Below are 22920 nucleotides of genomic sequence, written 5' to 3'. Positions count from 1 at the left end.
TAATGAATTGGGGTCATGGACTTTACATTGAGCCCTTACACCAGAGTGGCCTTTTGGTCTCAGGACTGTACTGCAGTACAGGTTAGGTGGCACCTTTTTAAAAAGAAATTTAACCAATAGGCACTCTTTAAAACCGCAAAACATATCACCAGAGAAGCGCATCTTCCATAATTTGATTTAGTTTCCACTTAAAAAAATAAATAAAGGAGACCAGCATCATTAAAAATGACCTTTACTAATAAACATTTCATTATGGGAAACACAGTATATATGGCATACAACAGTATTCACCACTCTTAGCATCGTTCTCAAACAGTAATTGGGTGTACCGTAGTTAACCAAAATAAATGAATATAGATCCGTACGTAAAACATGTTCCATACCTTCTGTAATCCCCAGCAGAATGCACCCTTTACTCTGCAACTTTTACAGGAACATTGCAAGATCCCAAAAAGAAACAATTTATGCTACGAAGAGATTGTGTCTGCAAATCCTATTTGGTCCAGTGTGGTCATTTATCACAATTCTATACATTGCTCCAAATCGTTAATATAGTCTCCTGATAATAACTCCGTAATATCATATATCATCTGGAAACAGAGGTACAGAAATACAAAAAATGCAAGAAACCCAACTCTTCACATTACCAAAAATAAAAGTGCACTAAGTGTTCAAGTAGAGCAGTGGTCTGCAACCTGTCTCTCTAGCTGTTGGGGAACTACAACCCTCGGCAGATGGAGATTGGCAGTCCATGATGGAAAGTGTAGTTTAACCATAGCTAGATACTCACAGGTTGCTGACAACTTAGGAGTCTGGTGTGTTATCTATCAGGGCCTACAGAAACATATACACGTCATCTCTTGGCTCGTCTTGGGTCTCGTCCATTGCTCATGGAGGCAGCTGTTGGGGGAGCAGGATTAACTGGTGGAACATTGGTTTGCCGGTTTACAGGTCCCCGTCCATTTGTTCGACCATTGTTACTATATGAAGGTGCATGGTTAGAAGCAGATCCTGACACAGATTGCGAGCCATTACCTGCAAGAAGGAAAGCACGTGTTACGATAGTGTACTTCCAGAACTGCAGAGCATCAGTACTATATCCATCATTCCCGCGCAGTCTGACAAATGGCCAAGTGCAAATTTTGGATGACAACGTGTGCAGCCCGACATTGCATTATGTGTTCACAGCATGACCCACCACTTGTGAATGCTACAATAAGCCATATAACAGCTAAAATGACAATCTTATGCGCTTTATTTATTTTTTTTAAGTGCAAGCTTCACTTGATGTCTTGATTTATCACAGAAAAAAAAAAAAAAAAAATACCTCCTTCACCTCTTGGACTGAACAGTCAGATTTTACATTGTGTCTTTATTGAGGTGTTCCAACCCCCCTGTATACATACACTTAAAAGTACTGTCCAGTACTTAATATTGATGGCCTATCTTCCAGATGATCAGTATCAGATCAGTGGGGGTACAAAACCCAGCCCCTACCCCCATCAGCTGGTTCCAGCAGTGGCTGAATGCAGAGAGGAATCACACAGCTCTCAGCGGTATAGCGACCACAGGGAGCTTCCCCGTCCACTCCTGGAAGGAGGGATCTGGACACCCCATTCTAGTGATCGTGGGGGTCCTAGTGATGAGAGCACAAGGCACAGAAAGTCAACACTTATCCAAAGGATAGAATTTGCAAGGAGTAAATGGTGCGTCAACCCTTTAAAGAAATCAGCACAACTTTTCTAAACACTTTTTACATGAAAATGAAACGTGCATTTCCAACGTGGTATTTGCATTACTTTACAAGTGCTGGTGGCAGGTAGAAAAAGTTTAATTCCTAAAACAAAAGTGGTCTTACACTTACCATTGTTTGGTGGGGAATTATTGCTTTGATCCATATGTACCTGGAAGACAATGTGCATTTTATTATACCCATGTGCAAGTGAAGTGCAAACCCTCCTAAATGCATTGAGAAGTAAAATCCATTTTTCGGTACTACTTGAAAACTGGAATGAGGAACTCCCCAAAGTGTCAACAGCTGACTTAAAAGGGGAATGATCAAGTGATAGGGGATAACCTCTCCATCGCTTAGGCGCTGACAGCTGGGACCCCACCATTCCAGAGAACCAGGGATCTGAAAAGTCTCATATGATTTTTTCATTATGGGACCATCAGGGATAGCCCAGTGCAGCGCTAGGCTGGTACGCCACTCCCATTAGAACGAATGGAGCTACAGTGTACATGATCGACCACCACCCCATTCACACAGGGCTCTTCATAGTTCCAGCTCTTGGGATTTGTGGGGGTCCGAGTGGTAGGACCACCCATGGCTAGAGGTTAATGTCCAAACTTTGGAATACCCTTTAATGCCAGATTGGTAATAATTCATACATCACCGATCCTTTCTGATCACACTTTGCCACCAGCTTCAGACATCATAGGAAAGCACAATATTAGAGGAAAGTGCAACCCTTATATATATCAGCAGTCTCTGCACAGGACATACTACAGGCCAATGTGTCCATCTGTGCAGATACACCATTTATATGGCTGCTGATAAAGTTGCCTACAGCTAGACAGAAATTTTATACAAATTATACATTACTCACACATGGAGAAGGAACCTGTGCGCAATTTGTACAGGAAACCCTAGCTCATTACAAAAAGCTATATTTTACTTTAGAGCACTGCATTATTTTATGGAAAAAAAAAAAAAAAAAAAAAAGGATCCTAGTCAGCATCACCCACTGGCATCTACCCTCCAGGGTCTGCAGATTGTAAGGTCTCTCCTTATAAGTAAATGGCGAGAGGTTTCTTATAGGACACGTCTCCCCATGGCTGAGCCATTTACAGTTGTGGCCAAAAGTATTGACACCCCTGCAATTCTGTCATATAATACTCAGTTTCTTCCTGAAAATGAATGCAAACACAAATTCTTTGGTATTATCTTCATTTAATTTGTCTTAAATGAAAACACACAAAAAGAATTGTCCTAAAGCCAAATTGGATATAATTCCACACCAAACATAAAAAAAAGAGGGTGGACAAAAGTATTGGCACTGTTCGAAAAATCATGTGATGCTTCTCTAATTTGTGTAATTAACAGCACCTGTAACTTACCTGTGGCACCTAACAGGTGTTGGCAATAACCAAATCACACTTGCAGCCAGTTGTCATGGATTAAAGTTGACTCAGCCTCTGTCCTTCTGTGTACCACATTGAGCATGGAGAAAAGAAAGAAGACCAAAGAACTGTCTGAGGACTTGAGAAACCAAATTGTGAGGAAGCATGAGCAATCTCAAGGCTACAAGTCCATCTCCAAAGACCAGAATGTTCCTGTGTCTACCGTGCGCAGTGTCATCAAGAAGTTTAAAGCCCATGACACTGTGGCTAACCTCCCTAGATGTGGACGGAAAAGAAAAATTGACAAGAGATTTCAACGCAAGATTGTGCGGATGTTGGATAAAGAACCTCGACTAACATCCAAACAAGTTCAAGCTGCCCTGCAGTCCGAGGGTACAACAGTGTCAACCCGTACTATCCGTCGGCGTCTGAATGAAAAGGGACTGTATGGTAGGAGACCCAGGAAGACCCCACTTCTTACCCCGAGACATAAAAAAGCCAGGCTGGAGTTTGTCAAAACTTACCTGAAAAAGCCTAAAACGTTTTGGAAGAATGTTCTCTGGTCAGATGAGACAAAAGTAGAGCTTTTTGGGCAAAGGCATCAACATAGAGTTTACGGGAGAAAAAAAAAAAAAAAAAAAAAAAAAAAAAAAAAAAGAGGCATTCAAAGAAAAGAACACGGTCCCTACAGTCAAACATGGCGGAGGTTCCCTGATGTTTTGGGGTTGCTTTGCTGCCTCTGGCACTGGACTGCTTGACCGTGTGCATGGCTTCTGAAGTCTGAAAACTACCAACAAATTTTCAGCATAATGTAGGGCCCAGTGTGAGAAAGCTGGGTCTCCCTCAGAGGTCATGGGTCTTCCAGCAGGACAATTACTCAAAACACACTTCAAAAAGCACTAGAAAATGGTTTGAGAGAAAGCACTGGAGACTTCTAAGGTGGCCAGCAATGAGTCCAGACCTGAATCCCATAGAACACCTGTGGAGAGATCTAAAAATGGCAGTTTGGAGAAGGCACCGTTCAAATATCAGGGACCTGGAGCAGTTTGCCAAAGAAGAATGGTCTAAAATTCCAGCAGAGCATTGTAAGAAACTCATTGATGGTTACCGGAAGCGGTTGGTCGCAGTTATTTTGGCTAAAGGTTGTGCAACCAAGTATTAGGCTGAGGATGCCAATACTTTTGTCTGGCCCATTTTTGGAGTTGTGTGTGAAATGATCAATGTTTTGCTTTTTGCTTCATTCTCTTTTGTGTTTTTTCATTTAAGACAAATTAAATGAAGATAATACCAAAGAATTTGTGTTTGCAATCATTTTCAGGAAGAAACTGAGTATTGTCTGACAGAATTGCAGGGGTGTCAATACTTTTGGCCACAACTGTATTAAGCTCTTTTTCCTAAACCGGTAGAGTGTTTGGGAGAAAACAATTGACGAGGAGACATGTACAAATGTCATGCTCACTGTGGGCAAAAAAAAAAAAAAAAAAATGGCTGACAAGTTCCGTTTAAGGACTAATTTTATTTCTGCTTTCAAAAATATAACTTACGGATTTATTTGGATTTGACTTCTGTTGCGGGTTGGCGAAGTCTGGATTGGGTTCACTAAAGTTTGGCACTTCTGAAAACACCATACAAAACCTAGAGCAGGGAAAAAAGGGACATAAGGGGAAAGAGTGAACAAGACAAATCTAAGCAGAGAATCCATCTCAACATCTCAAGTCCAGGGAACTGATCAGTTATGAAGGAACCTTAAACTACCTAAGCTACGAGCAGGACATTCACCAAACTACACATTGAGGTTTGCCAGATTGCTTTATCATCTTATCCAAGGCATCATTCTCGAATTCTTACATGGGCTGCCCACGACTCGGACAACCCTTTCTCAGTTTGTCCCCAGTAAAATAGCAGATATACTCACCACCGGCGTCGTTCTCACAGGGTCTGTGCTGGCTCTCCTTGGGATTGTGTCACATTGTTAGGTTACACAATCGCTGTATGTGTGGTGGCTGTCAAACAACCGCGAGACAAGCAGCCGCGGGGACTTGAACATATTTTTCGAGCACACCGAAGACACTCGGTTAGCACCTGAATATGATCTAACATCTTATCTGACCATGTTCGCTCATCACTAGGAACTCCTTTAAATTTGTTATGAGCAGTAGATTGCTGCAGAAATGTGTTTTGTTTTTTTTATCATGGCATTACTAAAGATCTGGGGAAAAAAATCCTTGCAGATGGAAGCAATATCCAGGAGTTCGAAGTTCTATTGAGTAGCCCATTAAGAAAAATTGCAAAAGATACTGCATGCTAGGTTTTGATAAAAGCCCACCCAAAACACAGATTTTACTATTGATGTTAATATTTGGAAGTAAATGATTAGCACCTCCTCCCCTGCCTACTTGCATAACCCAACGTGGCGCAAGAACTTGCCAAACCACAACACCAAATGCAAATACATACGGTATATACTTTGTATTTGCAATTTACATTTTGCTTATCAATTTTAAATACAATAAAAGCTACAAGAATCCTGCAAGTGGTTTTATATAGTTACCTGTGATGAGGTTTTTGGCCCAAAGTTATATTGCAGGTGTAGGAATTGTGTATTCACAGCACATACAATATTTTTGCTTTGGTTTTGGAGCGCTTTAAAGGGAATCTGTCACCACATTTGACCCAACTATTAATATGGGCATACAAGTTATAGACTGCTGAGAGCAGTCCTCCCTGTGTGTCTTATATCAGATGCCTTGTTGTGGAGAAGTAATCTTTTATCAATTTATATAAAGGACCTCCTCCAGCTCTGAGGAGAATGCTGCCTGGGAGACAACTCTGCCTCCAGAGATTAACTTACATGAAGGGGAGTTACCAGTGAGAAAAGTAACCAACACAGAACAAGAGAAATGAAATTTGTCTTCTTACAAACTTTTTTTTTTTTTTTTTCAGCTGTTGAGCTCTGCTGTATTGTAACAATATTGCAGCCCTGTCTGCCTGTGAGCTGGAAACCGAGAGGATCCTGCAGATGTGTCAGTTATATCCACACACAGCTCTGCAGTGAGATATCAGGAGAGCAGAGAGCAGCCTTACACATCACCTTTTCCAAGTTAGTTACTTGTCTCACTGGTAACTCTCCTTCGTGTAAAATAATCTCTGGCGGCAGAGTTATCTTCCAAGCATCGACCCCACAGCCTGGAAGAGGTCATTTATATAAAGTGATAAAAGAGGATTTATTCACAACAAGGCACCTGATATGAGACACAAGTAGGATGCCAATATTAATAGTTAGGTACAAATGCGGTGACAGATTCCCTTTAAGGAAAATTATAATCTTTTCATCAGCTTACAAAAAGAAGAGAAAATAAAAAAAGTAAGGATGACAGAATTGAACTAAAAGTGTTCCTCCGCAAGCTTTCCATACAGGGCGCTTTCTGACCTGAAAGGGAAACAATATTCCCACGAACATTGGTAAGCCAAACCTCCCACTGACTACGACTCCCTCATACATGGCTCATGTTTAAGGCTGAGTTCACACGTGGCTTTTTTTTGCGCTTCCGCGGCAGTTTTAACCGCGCGATTTTGCCGCGAAAAATAAGCATCCCATGAATTCCTATGGGATTCCGCAATGCTGTGCTAGTGCTGCGGTTTTCACCGCGGCAGAATCGCTTCGCGGTAAAAAACGCAGCATGCTCGTTAATTTGCGGAATCGCAGCGATCCCGCACCCATAGGAATGCATTGTTCTGCTTACTTCCCGCATGTGGCTGTGCACACCATACGGAAAGTAAGCAGAACATTTGCGGATGGTACCCACGGTCCGGAGGAGAGGAGACTGTCCTCCGGGCTCTGGGTACCATATCCCTGTAAAAAATAGAATTTAAAATAAAAAATATTGTTATTCTCACCTTCCCGCTTCTCTCCACGCTCTCGTTCCCAGTAATCCTTTGCGAAAATGCCCGCAATGGCGTCCGTTCTCGCGGTCATTCGCGCGACGCCATCGCGATCCCGCGAGAACTGACGTCATTACGGGCATTTTCGCAAAGGATTACTGGGAACGGCTGCGCGGGACGTCAGAAGGTAAGAATAACACCATTTATTTTTTTTTTGCATTTTATCTTTTACTACTGAGGCTGCATAGGCAGCCTCAGTAGTAAAAAGTTGGTCACACTTGTCAAGCACTATGTTTGACGAGTGTGACCAACCTGTCAATCAGTTCTCCAAGCGATGCTACAGATCGCTTGGAAAACGCTAGCATTTTGCAAGCTAAATACGCTTGGAAAATGCTAGTTTTTCCGCGGGAAAAAAAAAAAAAAAAAAAAAAAAAAAAAAAAAAAAAAAAAAAAAAAAAAAATCGCAGGAATTTAAAATGCGATTTTCCCGCGGAATGGAATTCCGGAATTCTTGCGGTAATTTCCGCCAGGGCTGTGGAGTCGGTAAGCCAAACCTGTGACTCCGACTCCTCAATTTCCCTTACACCGACTCCGACTCCGACTCCCACACATATTGCTTATATTTAAGTGAAAAATTTATTGTAGTACAATGTGAACCTCAGACATTTAATCATTTTTATGATCCAATAATCAAGATATTTAGATAGAACAGAATATATATTGGTGTACTACCCGGTTTTCATTCTTTTTGGTACAGATACGATATGGATAGACAGATATGGATAAATGGATAGAGCAGATTTCTAATCTGCTTTTGCTATTGAAAACATAATCTATGAGCTCAAAAACCTTTCAGGTGATGCAGTTTTTTAAAAAGATGATCAGCTTTTGCAGCTGAAAAACGTATCCTCAAAAAACACAGGAAAAACGCTGTGTGTGAATGTAGCCTTAGATCAGGAATAGAACAGCCATTTATAGGACATTTCATAACTTTCCCAAACTCCTATGAAAAAATATTCAGCACATCCTGCATTGAATTACTGTACCCAATTTATTATATATTTTAGGAGTCGGTCCATTTTATACCGACTCCGACTCCACCAAAATGAGCACCGACTCCGACTCCACGACTCCGACTCCGACTCCACAGCCCTGATTTCCACGAGAGTTCCGGTACGTGTGCACTTAGCCTAAGGGTTACATTTACTGGAGTAAAATGGCAACATCAGACTTATTATGATATAACATGTATTGGAATACAACTTTAGCACATAAATCTTTAATTGGCACGCCGCGGTAACGCACTCCATCTCAAGTCTCGGCATAGATTAGGAACAGAATAGACATTTCAGAACTTTCCCAAATTCTTATGTAAAATACTGAGCACATCCTGCACTAAACTACTGTACCCAATATTTTTATTTATTTTAGGAGTCGTTCCATTTAATACCAACGCCACCAAAACAGACGCCGCCTCCACAGCAGTGCCTACAAAACAAAAATCCCCAAAAGAAATAGTCTCGTCACCATGCGCATCTTCTAGCTGATCCACCGCGGCCACTATCTGGCCAGCAGGAGGTGGCTGTACCTTTTCGCAGCCCTACAGGGTGCTCCCTTGGGTCAGGGGAGTGGGTGGTAGCTCGCATTGCGAGGGGTCATTGCCTGTATACAGAAATCAGGATTTGTTGTAGGTGACCATGGACCAGATGGCAGTGACGCTACAAGAGGGGGACTTTAAATTACGGAGATTTTCCCTACACAGCTGTGCTCACCACTGCTCATCTAACATGACTGATCTCTGCACAGCGAGTGGCTGGGAGAAAAACTGTGCAGGAAGTAGTCGGCAAGAATATTAAATACCCTTTAAGCAAAAGCATTTCTGCCTCCCCAAACACAAACTCTATGGCAGTCAGTGACACATCAGACCATCACCCCTAAGCCAGACAGCAAGGGGGAGCACAGCAGCTGCGTTCACTGTGTGCCTGCATAAGCCGAGTGTCCTCAGTGACAGCATGTAGTTCTGGACATTCACCACAGGGTGGAAGCAGCGGCAGCTAAACGGCTTCTTTAATACTCTTCTTTTCTTGCACCAAGTTTCAGGAGTTTATTGAAAAGGGCAGAAGAGAGTGCAACCTTCATACACTAGCAAGGTAGGCAGCCTCGGCCATCACTGCTCTTGTGGAGATTGGAAATGGTTAAACAATGAGAACTCTGCACAGACCATGATGGAAAAGTAACGAGAGATTATTCAAAATATATCTTGCATAGGTCATTATATATGAAAGCAGTTACATTGTTCAATAGATCCAAGCCCAATGTGCTGCATGAATACCTAGGTTCTTATGGTACTAGTAGTTCGTTTCATTCAAAAAAAAAAAAAAAAAAAAAGAAGGACATAAGGATGCGATAAACATATGACAAACAGACGTACATAAATATACTGATGAAAAAAACGCTGTTTTTTTTCCTGGACAAAACAGATTTTACATACATTCATGCGAACCTGGCTTCATAATGTCAGAGTTCACATCATACAACCATAGATGTATTACATGCGATATGGCGGACAGTTTCCCTGAAGCACATACACTTTTGCACACAGAGAAGTGACTTTATACTACAGCAGTCTGCCCCTTATCAGGACTGCTACCCAACTCTGTCACAGTGGCACTAGTAACATTAGGAAACATTGGCAGACACTGAACCATGGATCGCTAGCCACTAGAAGCCACTTGAATGGAGAGCCCACAATCACACATAATGGATATTTCACTGAAGTCCATCTGGTTACCTTACAGTATTTCAGGGTGCGGTACGTGACCTTTTTCAATACTGTCAAATAAAACTGTTAGGGTATGTGCACACGGAGTTTTTTGGTGGTGCGGATTTTGTAGTAAAAGCCGTAGGACTAAAGTCCTGCGGTTTATCTGCGGATTTGCCTGCGGTTTTAAACCTCATAATGGATGAGGTATGAAACCACTGCAGTTCTGCACAAAAGAATTGACATGCTGCGGATTGTAAACCGTGGAAAAATCCGCAGCATGTGCACTGCGTTTTCCAGTTTACCATTGAAAACAATGATACTGTACACCGCACCTAAATCTGCTGCAGACCCGCAGAGCCAAAACCACTGCGACTCCGCACCGTGTGCACATACCCCAAGTCTAACAAATACCAAAAGAACATGTATGGCCTATGTCATGGGCACATCAGAGATGACTTACAGACACATCCCACTGATGTAACCCATAAACATCCTGTGACTAGAGCATAAAGGGAGTATGTCACCTCAGAAAACACCATGTACCTGCAGGAAAATGCTGCCGGCCAGCGACAGCTTACTGAAAGTGTGGCTACAGACACACAAACTTACTGTCTCTCTGGAGCCGCCAGCTTTCAGTCATGGGGTATGCATGTCAGGCCGTGCTTACAGTCACCGTCCACAGAACAGGGAGCTTCTGTGAGCGCAGACTGGAGCCGCCCCATACACATCCTCATTACTGAAAGCCGAAGGCTCCTGGGAGGAAATAGGCTTGTTTTCTCCAGCTGGCTGCATTGAGGGTATGTGTGTATATATATATATATATATATATATATATATATATATATATATATATATATATATATATATATATATATTTATTATAGAAAAAAAAAGGAAAAAAAAAATAGGCAGCACTCAAATTAAATGTGAAAACAGTGGATACTTTACTGATCCTCAGGTGGCAACGTTTCAACAGTGACCCATCTTTGTCATATTTAATTTGAGTGCTGCCTATTTTTTTCCTTTTGTTAATTCGGCTGTTTGGACACTGCTGAATAGGTTTTGCACCTACTATATTATTTTGGTAGTGCTGCCCTTTTTTCTTGAATATATATATTATATATATATATATATATATATATATATATATATATATATATATATATATATATACACACACATATACATACATACACACACACATAGAATCATAGATACATATACACACACACTTTTCATCCAGAAAAGTCAAACGATTTTTTTCCCCCTCACTTTTCGCCCGTATGTAATCAGTTTTTTACATGGCAGCTATTAATCATGTACAGGACCATTTACAGTTCGGTCTGAAGGCCTGGCAGAGCATCAAAAAGGAGGAAACACAGCGTCTGGTGATGTCTATGAGTTCAAGACTTCAGGCAGTCATTGTCAACAAAGGGTTTTCAACCAAGTACTAGAAATGAACATTTTATTTACAATTATTTAATCTGTCCAATTACTTTTGGTCCCTTTAAAAACAGGGTGCCACATGTTAAGGAGCTGAAACTCCTAAACCCTTCATCCAATTTTAATGTGGATACCCTCAAATGAAAGCTGAAAGTCTGAACTTCAACTGCATCTGAATTGTTTTGTTTAAAATTCATTGTGGTAATGTCTAGAACCAAAATTAGAAAAATGTTGTCTGTCCAAATATATATGGACCTAACTGTATAGTCACTTATGTTACAGAATTGTAATGTAGCCCGTAAAAATCGGATGCTGTACTGTGGCTCTGTATGGCTTCCAATTGTTTTTTCCTCACACTCGGACTTCAATGGAGGAGTCTCAGATTTCCTGAGTAAGGCCAAAATTCACGCATCAGTATTTTACCTCAGTATTTGGAAGCCAAAACCAGGAGTGGAACAATCAGAGGAAAAGTATAACAAACACGTCACCACCTCTGCATTTATCACCCACTGCTGGTTTTGGCTTATAGATACTGAGGTAAAGAAAGGTACAAAATATTGAATGTATGAACATGGCCTAAAATGGAGCATGCTGCGGTTCGTTCATCTGCACTGCCTCATTGAATAACATTGGTCCAAGTGCAATTCGTTTGTTTTTTTGTAACCAGATCTCTCATCCGAGTTATATGGTCATGTGCACAAGTCCTAAGCGGATCACCTGCAGACTGATTCCATATCTGCAGGGAAAAAAGTGCTTTTTTTTTGCAAAGTGACAGCTCCCTTTTATCAGTATACCTACTCCGCACACTTGCTCAGTTACTTCTGCAACTCTCAGAGTGAAGAGAGCTGTGCGTATATGGTCTTTTCCCCCCCCCCCATGGAGTCAGTGGACAGTGACCATATCACAAGGGAAGTGGGGGGTCCAGAGACCCCTATTCTGCTCTCTAGCAGGATCTGCACATGTCAGAATTGAGAAGAACTTTTTAGGTTTCTATGATATACTGAGCGTTAATTTCCACGTGCAACACAAGTTACTACAATGGATGATAAAGCAATCATAAAAGGCTCTGCAATCGCTTATGTGTATGTAAAATAAAGAATTAAATAAAAAAGGAAAATGAAAGAATACGAGGCACTTGCACCAAAATGCTAGAGAAACACTGGAGATTCTAGCTCGCTTAGGGAGAGAGAGCCTCAGCGAGGGCATCGGGTGTGGAGGACAAGCGCGGTACTTACTCTCCGATCTTCTGCAGCTCCCCTCCTCGGCCGCTGTACAGTGTTAGACAGCCTTTCCACAATGACGCATACCTTAAAGACAGAAAGGTTAGATATTTATGTTCACGTATAGCTGTTAAAGCCAGAAATTAATATCCGTACATCCTTGTAAATACAAACACCTGTATTGGATCCCATTTCTAAAGGGAACTTTCTCACTGAGATCCAATCCAGTTTGTCATAAAGAAGTCGACACCAGCCGGGGTCTCATTCTGACACAACAGCAATATCTGGAGGGCTCGAGCTCTAACGGTGCAGCTTCTTATCACTCATCATAAGCAGTTTGTTATGGGCAAAGCAAAGTGCACGGGTTTGTCTGACCAGACAGAAATATCTCCCCTACCAAGAAAGGACAAGGAGAAGTACACATGACAGGACTCCGATGTCCTACAGTCCATGTGCAGGGTGTAGGACAGAGGCAGGGGCTCTACGCAGCACAGATCAGCAGGGACACTACCACAAGCTGGAGACTGCACGGCATTCGGCCCTTCTCTGGCCCACAAAAGGTCTAGACAAGAGACTACTGCACGTGTCGATAATTCATTAATGGAAGCAACTAGTGTTACTGGAAATATGAGAATGCCACTTAGAAAAAAAAAAATAAAAAAATTGTGCCAAAATCAGCACGATTTTATGTAAATGTGCTGCTGTGGATTTCTCCGCAGCCCTCAAAGGAATTTTGATGAAAATTTTTGGAAGTGTATGCAGCAAATACATTGATAATGACATGCTGATTCCCAAGTTATTTTCTTACTCTTAAATTGGTGAAGGGGCTTCTTTCTTCAGATTTATACTTGGCCATTTCCAATAAATCGCCCGAAAGAGAATCTGACAGCAGGATTTACCCCATTAGCTAAATACAGCACTGCATCTGTCATTAAACACCGATTTCTAGAAAACGTTGATGTTTATTTATCTCACTTATATACTTATATAGCGCCATCGATTCCAACCATTGAGGATGCGGGGGGGGGGCACTATAGAGGGTATAACCAAGCCTCCGTGAGCGAGACATCGATCGACTGGGCTGCTCCGCCGTTACAGCTCGTCTGTACGACTAGTCACACCAATTAGAGTATGCAGCAGAGTACAAGTCTGATTTTACCATTATGCTGGCAACTTTCCCTTATATATCAGTGTTACATGATGAATGCAACACTTTAATTAGTTAATAGGGGGTTAATCCTGCTGTCCGCTTCTCTAAACAGAGGTGTCCAGATGTGCACCGTTCACATACCATATAGTGGATAGTTTAAATAGTTCTAAAAGTAATGCCGAAGACGCATTCATTAAATATCTCCACTATAAGGAAAGTGCCCGCAGACCGACAGCCAAACCGGCCTCTAGAGTAATACAGGCTTCTCTTTACCGATTGTCCTACAGCGCAGCATCGAACAATAAGTCATTCTTCTGCTCAGACCATGTGCTTAGCTTGCACTGTGAAACATGTACTAACTCATGCCAGGCTGCCATAATAGGCGAGCCGGAGAGAACATCGCTCACCATGTTTGCTTATGTGAACACTAAAAGGAAGCAATTGTGCTAGATCCTGTTTAGATGCACATCAGCAACCACAGCCCCAGAAGCGATCACATGAAATACCTCTGCCACATGGATCAATCGGCTAACCGGTCATGTTAGACATGTGGTCTCATCTGTGAGTGGGATATATTATACAGAAGATCATCACATGATAGATCGATCGGTGGGACGGCCCCCTAGTAAAACATGTATTCATTTTAAGGTGACATTCACACATGGGTTTGTAAGGTCTCACCCAGATGAAGGAAATCTGAGACAAAACAGTGATGATAAAAATAAATAAATTTCTGCGTATGAGAATAATCTGATGGCTTACTGAGGCCTGAGTGGGAATATGAAAAAGCTGAAACATTTGAAAACCACAGAAGCTCGGCCACAAAGTGTTATCCCTGAGCAGCTCCACTCTGACGTTAACTGGTCTAAGTCACACAGTGCATAAAAGTCATCCATGTCCTGTTGTCTCTAACTGCAAAGGTCCAAACCTCTTCTGCATTAGCATCAGTACAAGAATGGTGCGTCATGAGCTTCTTGGCAAAGTATACATGGCCATGCAACTGCACGCCTTACACCACCGAGTGTCAGATGGAACGGTGTAAGGCCGCCACTACTGGATTTTGGAGCAATGGAAACGTGTTCTTCTGGATGAATGGGAAAATATTCCCACAGATGCAAAAGAAAAGGCTTTTAGAGAATGTTCCCAGAAGAGCATGAGTTGTTTTGGCTGCAGAGCATGGTGGGGCCTTCATCTCCAGGTTAATGACTATGGATGTAAAATGGGATGTCATAAAAGCTCCTGTAGGTGAGCAATAAATGTGTCCATATACTGTATATACACAGCGGTTCTCCTTTAGGTTTGGACAGCTCACCCATAAGAGGATCAGGGAAATACGTATACATTAGGGAATTGCCATGTGTGCAATGTTTCCCCACATACCAAGAGTCACCCAGCAGATCCTGATGCTTCAGTGTTTGTACCAGTCTATTAAACAGGTCTTTCCTTCACATGATTCATGCTGCACAAGAAGCTGACTTCATAGGAAAATACCCTTGGGAAAATTATTAAAATTGGCATCCTAGTTACCGCAAGGAGAGCTGTAGTGTCACGGCAGCACACATCAATTTACAGAATATAAAAATAAACGATCAAAAGGGTTATCTGGTAAAAAGAAGGAACCCCACACTGATTGGCAAAATGGGCAGTTTTAACCCTACGAGAACGGAGCGGTGGTGCACAGACATGGACGCTGCGGCCCCATACAATCCCTATAGGCCAACTGAGTGTCGCACTCTTTTCCCCAGGAGCCCCTGCTTAGAGGAGGAATGCAGCAGCAGTTGGGCATTAGATCTGCCACTATTCTAAAAGTGCCCATTCTGCCCATCGGTGCGGATCCCACAAGTGGAACCATCACTTATCAATAAATCACCTATAGACCCCTTGAAACTCTGCATTGCTCGTCTGGCCAATTTCTATAAACATGTCTAGTAATTATAAGCGAGTTAAAACCGCCCATGTTTAGGGTAAGCAGGAATGTCATTATTAGGCTGTGTGCACACGCTGCGGATTCCGCTGCATTTCCGCAGCGGTTTTGGCCGCTGCGGACACGCAGCAGTTTTAGCTGCGGTGTACAGTACCATTCATTTGAATGGGAAAAAAAAAAACGCTGTGCCGACGCTGCGGAAAAAACCGCGCGGATTTGCTGCGGTTTTGAATCCGCAGAAAGAATTGCATGTCAATTCTTTCTGCGGAAACCGCTGCGGGTTCCTATCTCCACCATTGTGGAGATAGTGAATCCGCAGGACCAAACCGCAGGCAAAACCGCAGATAATCCGCAGGTCTTTGGACCTGCGGATTATCTGCGGTTTTTGCAAAATCCGTGCGGATTAATCCGCAGCGGATTCCGCAGCGTGTGCACGTACCCTTATCCAACACGGCAGGAGAATTCTCTGCACTCATCCATTTACAGGCACGACCAATAATCTGTTGATGAAGAGATAGGGCAATGGAGGGAATAAAAATTCCCCAACAGCACTATGGATCAGAGTCCATGCACATAACATGGCGGAGTCCAAAAACCCCTATGGCAACACACAAAGTCCCGACAGAAGCAGCGGCACCCTGTGCTATTGTGCATAGCCTCCTCCTAGGAGCCTTGTGCAAAATAAGTGGAATTGTTGCCCGTGCCAACCAATCAGGTAGCCATATTGTTCTCCCCCAAGAGCCCCTGAAAAATGACAGGCGAAACTCGATTGGTGGCAATGGACAACTGCAGCAATGTTCATAGGGCAGAAGACCTGCATAATAGGACATGGGATGGAACACAACAAAACCCTACAGACTGCGTGCTTCAATATAGAAACAGGGGTAGAACAGGACTACACAGCATTACGTGTGTGTACATCGCAGATCCTTAATACAAACATGTGGCCTTATCAGCACGATCTCTGCTGTAAAGATAGTAATTCTCATAGCATTATGTTTACCAGGACTCCCATGATAAAAATCTACAGCAGGGAACAAAGTCCCATACTGCCCTCACCCCATGCTATCATTTCAGACAGCTAAGTACCCGCACACCCATGTTCAGTACTTGGGGTCAGCCACCGTCTACCATGGCTGGTGACACATCTAACACTTACTGTGCGAGACCAGAGGGACCATAACCACTTCTAGCACACTATACATGGGCCATGAATTCTAGTACTAAGCAGGAGCTTAAATATACATCGCAAACAAATTTTCATTATGAAAATCAGGAAAAAAAAAAAAAATACTAAAGAATACTTTGTTGGAACCCCAAGCTTCTATCAGAGTTCCCCCATAAAGGGATTTCCACTTTTATAATAATGAAACTCAAACTATTTCTTCTATGTAAAATAAAGCCAATTGCCAGCCTCCCCGATTGCAGTGCTACCCCGACAGAGCCAATCAGAACTCCAAAGTCGGCAATTTTGGACTTCATTTTTAGTTTTTTCTGGTGTAGTGTGGACTAGTGCGCTGTTGTTTCTGACATAAGACAGAATGTCAGGAAAAAAAAAAAAAATGATCAGACTTTGGATTCAGTTTTCCTCATTATACACAATGGATGAGTCGGAATCCCATTTCTCTAGGCATCATATGACCGAACCTGATAGGACAGCAAATGAGGCACAGACACAGGTGTTTAAAACAAATATTAGAGTAAACCACTTCAGTTGTGCAAAATTTTTTCAATTTTACAAAGTTGTACAAAAAATTTCGACTTGGCATTTTCACGCCACTTCTGCCGCAGTAGGTGGAGCATGGGTGGCCAGAGGCGTGACAACACTAACAAGTCTAATTCACGACCATACGTGGTGGAACATGTGCTAGAAATCTTACTCCAATCTGTGCTTGGAGAATATTTCTGGTGATGGCACGCACCACATGTAAATATGCGTCCAATTCATCAAGGGGAATGTGCACCTCTTAATGACTCAGGCACCTCTTACTACACCTCGCCCCGTCATTAAAGAAGTTATTCAGTATTTTAACATTCATTGGCTATCCTTAAGGCCTCTTTACATTTAGCGATGCACCAGCGATCCCGACCACGATATGACCCGGTCAGGATCGTGGTGCATCTCTAAATGGTCGCTAGTGAGCCGCCACACGGGCAGATCTCACCAGCGATGTAGCGATGCTCGGCGGTCGTACTTACCTTTCAGACGAAGCAATGACCGCCGTCTTCCGCCCGCGTCCATGGCTCGCTCGTCGGTGCCAGCAGGAAGCAGACGACGAGAAATGGACGTGAACGATCTCGCGCGATCAGCGATAGCCAGCAGGGGAGCCGGTCGGAAGTAAGTATCACATGTAGCGATATCGCTGCTGCGTCATCAATGTCTGATTGGCATGGGGTCTGCAACACTCCTGCAGATAAGCTGTTCTGTGTCGTCCGGTGCTGACCCGTTTCAGAGCTGCAAAGTGCAGCTCCATCTACTGTACAGAGGCCGAGGGCAAGTACTGCACCTCCACCCTCTATTGATCTAAATTGGGGGCAGATCTGCAGTACCTGGCTACGACTACAATACAGTAAACGCAGCTGCACCGTGCCGCACCATAACTGATCCATTTCAGCGGCCTTCAATAACAGCTGATTGGCAGCGGTACCAGGTGTCGCACCTCCACTGATGACCTATTTTAAGGATAGCCCATCAATGTTAAAGTAGTGGACAACCTTTTTAAGGCCAGGATCACACATGCGAGAAACTCAGATGAGTCTCGTATCTTGATACCCGGCACTGCCGCCAGCACTTGGGAGCGGAGCATGAGGCTGCATAGAAATACATGCAGCTGCACGCTCCGGTCCCAAGTGCCAGGTATTAAGATGCGAGACTTGTCCGAGTTTCTTGCATGTGTGATCCCAGCCCAAGGCTGAAATGTACTGCAGGCTTGCGAGTCCTCACATTGCATGCACTGCAAGGATTTTCCTGTGCAGGGGGCGGGTGGTCATGTGACTGCAAGTATGCGATTTGCATCCTCCCGACCACATACCAACTAGACTGTTTCCAGCCTCGCTCAATACACTTGCATTCAGCGAGGCCGCGCCCATCTAGTTGACACGTGGACTGCATGTATGGAAATTGTATAAATAAAGATTATTATTGTATACTTGCAGTAATGCGCCCACCGCTCTTGTAGCCAGAGAATCCTCATAGCATGCACGGTGTGAGGATTCACAAGTCTGTAGACACATAAATGTGACTGCAGACTTGTAGCTTAAGACCAGACAAACCCTTTAATGAATAGGGCCCATAATGTGAATCTAGCCTAATATGGTTCAAATAGGCCACGTGCCCTCAACAGGTAGCCTTGGTCCCAGCAGCTTTGCTTTCATCCCAGCAAAAGACACAGAACAGCTTTTCCTGCGTCGGAACATGACAGACCCATTGTGTGAAGGGGGCAGGCTGACTCCCTGCTCATTTCTATGGCCTTGTTAGCCCACTTTCCAGTGTAAGCGTCAGATGTGAGAGAGAAGGGACGTGTCTCAACCACTGATATAGGCAGTCAGCCACCTCCTTTCAAAAAAAAAAAAAAAAAAAAAAAAAACACAACACAGTCCTGGTAAGATCAGTGGTCCGTGTGCTGCCAGTGTGACATGTATGGAATGAGATGCAGCATGGAAATTAAGAGTTTTCTGTATTAAAGATATTCAAAGATAGAGATATGCCGATGGAGAACTAGATACACTGACATATTTCAATCTGAGTTCTAATCAGTGCTTTGCTTTCTTATTTTTCTGTTCTTGTATTTATTGTTTAAATAAATAAAACAGCATGGGGTCTCCCTTAATTTTCATACCCAGCTGAGGGAAAGCCGACAGCCGGGGGCTGATGTTAACATTCTGGGGAGGGGCCAATAGCCATAAAAGTTCCCAAGATATTAATATCAGCTCAAAGTGGTTTACTTAGCCTTTACTGCTTATTATAGGAGGGACCCCCTACACAAAAAAAAAAAAAAAGTTACATGAGGTCCCACCTATATTTTGTAACCAGAAAAGGCTAAACAGACAGTTGCAGGCTGATATTAATAGTATGGTAAAGGGTCACGGATATTGGTCCCCTACCAGACTAAGAACATCAGCGCTCAGCCGTCCCAGAAATGGTGCATCCATGTTGTGGTGCAAGTGGGGTAATAGTTGTGGAGCTGATGTCAGGTGTTATGTTAGGATTGCTGACATCAAGCCAAGAAGTCAATAATGGAGAGGGGTCTATAAGACATCCCAAAACCTACTTCATAGTCAAATTTAATAAAGTCAGATACACAGTAAATTCCTTTTATTGAAATAAACACTCCCCAATCCTCTATTACCCATCTATTCACCAAAAAATATAAAAAGTTATACTCACCTTTCTGTCGACAATCCGTTAATGCCCCTGTCCCACAATGATCCGGATGGTTTGGCTAGCGGTCACATCACTGAGCTGAGCACGAGAACGCAGCTGCATGTGACTGGCTGTGTTTTTTTTTTTTTTTTGTTTTTTTTTTTTAAGGTTACCGCTGGTCACACATAGCCACGTTCTCATGCTCAACTCAGTGTGTTCCAGCTGGCGAGGTGAGCAGTCGCATCACTGATGTGACCGCTCACCAAACCATCCGAATGGTCGTGGGACATGGGCATTAATGGATTATTGGTGAAAAGGTGAATTGGCTTTATTTTTATGTGAATAAATGGGTAAAAGAGGGTGGGGAGTTTTTATTTCAATTAAAGGATTTTACTCTGTCTTTATTAATTTTGATTATGGGTTTAGTAATGAGGGGGGTCTTAGAGACACCACTCCATTACTAACCCCTGAGCTTGATGTCAGCGAACATAAAACAGCTGACCTCAATCCCACAACTATTACCCCACTTGCCACTGCATTAGGGCAAGTAGGAAGAGCGGAACCTAAGGGCAAGTAGGAAGAGCGGAACCTAAGGGCAAGAGATATAGCATAGAGAGCGGACCTAGCGTCTTTTTATTTTTTTTGTTCTCCCCTTTAATAACCAGTAAAGGCTAAGCAAACAGCTTTGAGCTTATGTTAATAGACTGGGAAGCTTCGTGGCTTTTGGCCCCTTCACAAAATATTAATATCAGCACATAGCTGTCTGCTTTCCCTCAGCTGGTTATGTAAATGAAGGGGGACGTCACACTTTTTATTTATTAATTTAACACAGACAGCAGGGGCCAATTCCAACTCCCATCTGTGTTTAGCACGCATATAGTCTGTGGTGCGTGGAAAAGAAAAAAGGACATTCTGTGGTGGGTTTTTCACACAGACACATGGTCTATGGGAAAATCTGACATGAGCGCACCACAACGGAATACAGTGTGTGTGTGCGTGTGTCCGTATTTGCTGTCCTTAAAAGGAATCGGTCACCTCATTTTTCGCATATAAGCTGTGGCCACCGCCATTAGGGGCTTATCTACAGCATTCTGTAATGCTATAGATAAGCCCCCGATGTAACCTGAAAGATCAGAAAAACAAGTTAGATTATACTCACCTGGGGGGGGGGGGGGGGGGGGGCGGTCCGGTCCAATGGACGTTGCAGGTCCGGCGCCTTCCACCTTCATACGATGACGTCCTCTTCCTAGCTTCTGTCGCGGCTCCTGCGTAGGCGTACTGATCTGTCCTGTTGAGGGCAGAGTAACGTACTGCAGTACGCAGGTGCCGGGCCTCTCTGACCTTTCCTGGCGCCTGCACACTGAAGTACTTTGCTCAGAGAATTACGCCTGTGCAGGAGCCGCGACAGGAGCAAGGAAGGGGACGTCATTGCATGAAGATGGGAGGCGCCGGACCCGGACCGCCCCTGGGTGAATATAATCTAACATGCTTTTCTTCTCTTTCAGGTTACATCGGGGGCTTATGTACAGCATTACAGAACGCTGTAGATAAGCCCCTGATGGCGGTGGCCGCATCTTATACGCGAAAAACGAGGTGACAGATTCCCTTTAAACGGACGTGAGAATGGGCCCTGAAGCAGATATCTAGATGCTTTGCCTTGACTGCCCCTTAGGTTTTCCCAGGAATGTAGGGGTCAGAGGCCACATCCGAGCCGCACACATCCATGAGCAGCCCGTGACCGCCTAGTCATTATAACATACCCTCTTGTTAAGCGAATTATGTCTCCTGGCTGAATAAGGCTTCCAATTTCATCCCACACTGAGACTGTGATGCTGCCCGTTTTATCTGCCACCTTGCAGGACCTCACTTCATGCCCATCTTTAGTTTTTGTAACTCTGCCTGTGTGAGAAATTGAAATGGGAAACAAAACTGGAATTTAGTCATGGAAAAAAAAAAAACGACAATTGCGATCGCCCAGAAGCGACCTGCTGTAATATCAGGGCACAACAGCCAGCAGTGCCACCTGTCTGCCCAGCACTGGGGCATGGTCAGCCCTGCAGCCCACTTACCTATCTCCAGGACAATAAAGATGACATTTAAGTTTTTCTGCCCGGGTCTAATGTCCTTAATGGACACGTATGAGTCGTTTGGCACGTTCATGGTGATTTATGAGCAGCACAAAGCATTACTTATTGGAGCAGCTCTGCTGACAACCGCACTTTGTGCACGTGGAGCTATGACCCTCCCGCAGCCGATCACAGGGGCTGATCTGCCACCACAAAAAGGGACTAATTCAAAAGTCCGGGCACAAATGCCTCCAGAATATAGGTCAGGAATACTCCGAGGAGCACACTGCTGCCCCTAGCGGCACAGCTAGGTCAGCGCTCGTCGCAGCAAGGGTCACCTATATGAGCGACAAAGCCGGGCTGCCGCCGTCAGCGCAAGCAGCTAATGTCGCATGTTTGCCCCTGCCGATGATTTGTGCCCTCTAAACCTGCTCTATTGCTAACACAACCTCACAGCCACCCTTCTCTCTCCGCGCCACACAAGCGTCTGCAAACACGTGCAGCGCAACCTCTATTTATATGTGGGTTGTACCATTGCGCCGGGTCCGAGGTGGAAACATTGTGCAGTAATAATGCGTTTTTTTCGGGTATATATAACTCGTATTAAACAGAACTATACGCCATTCTGTATTAATATTTGGCTCACCACTAGTTATATCATCCTAACACTCTGACATGCGGCATTATCTGAAATGTAGCGTTAGGCGCGGCGAGCGAGCGAATGGAACAGTCCCCGGCATCTGCCTGTTCTCTTCTAACGAGTGTACTGAAATGCTTGACGCTGATTGGTTAGTCGGCGGCAAAGAGGCGTGGCTACTAGTCTTTTGTCCTCTCACTCCTGATTCAGTCGTTCAGCTTAGTTCTGAGTCAGTCAGGGTGTGAGAGCAGATGTGTGGGCGCTCCGTGCTGCGGCTCAGCTAGGCACTACCGGTCATGGTGCTGCACGTGTGGACCTGCTCCTAGCACGTCACATGTTACATACGTG

General features: G+C 43.6%; 1 protein-coding gene across 1 annotated transcript; it reads right to left on the bottom strand.

The window, feature by feature from the left end:
* Positions 1-216: 216 nt before the first annotated feature.
* On the bottom strand, positions 217-22438 carry NABP1 (nucleic acid binding protein 1). Its single transcript, XM_073546696.1, has 6 exons — positions 21939-22438; positions 21630-21768; positions 12448-12519; positions 4668-4758; positions 1865-1904; positions 217-1035 (listed from the first exon to the last, which is right to left on the bottom strand). Exons 1-6 carry the CDS (start codon positions 22027-22029, stop codon positions 854-856), a joined length of 615 nt encoding a protein of 204 aa, XP_073402797.1. The 5' UTR covers positions 22030-22438; the 3' UTR covers positions 217-853.
* Between the last annotated feature and the right edge of the window lie 482 nt (positions 22439-22920).

The sequence above is a fragment of the Dendrobates tinctorius genome, unplaced genomic scaffold, assembly GCF_039654945.1.
Source record: "Dendrobates tinctorius isolate UK_male_01 unplaced genomic scaffold, ASM3965494v1 ptg000150l, whole genome shotgun sequence".
NCBI lineage: Eukaryota > Metazoa > Chordata > Amphibia > Anura > Dendrobatidae > Dendrobates > Dendrobates tinctorius.
The sequence above is the reverse complement of the archived record's forward strand: the minus strand, read 5'-3'. Positions and strand labels throughout refer to the sequence as shown.

What these genes read in the sequence shown, in the direction of transcription:
- NABP1 (XM_073546696.1), bottom strand. Translation starts at nt 22,029, where the DNA reads ATGAACGTGCCAAACGACTCATACGTGTCCATTAAGGACATTAGACCC. An exon ending in CTTTATTGTCCTGGAGATAG is followed by an intron (nt 21,769 to 21,938) that starts GTAAGTGGGCTG and finishes TTTCTCACACAG; the next exon opens with GCAGAGTTACAAAAACTAAA. An exon ending in TAATTCCCCACCAAACAATG is followed by an intron (nt 1,036 to 1,864) that starts GTAAGTGTAAGA and finishes TCCTTCTTGCAG; the next exon opens with GTAATGGCTCGCAATCTGTG.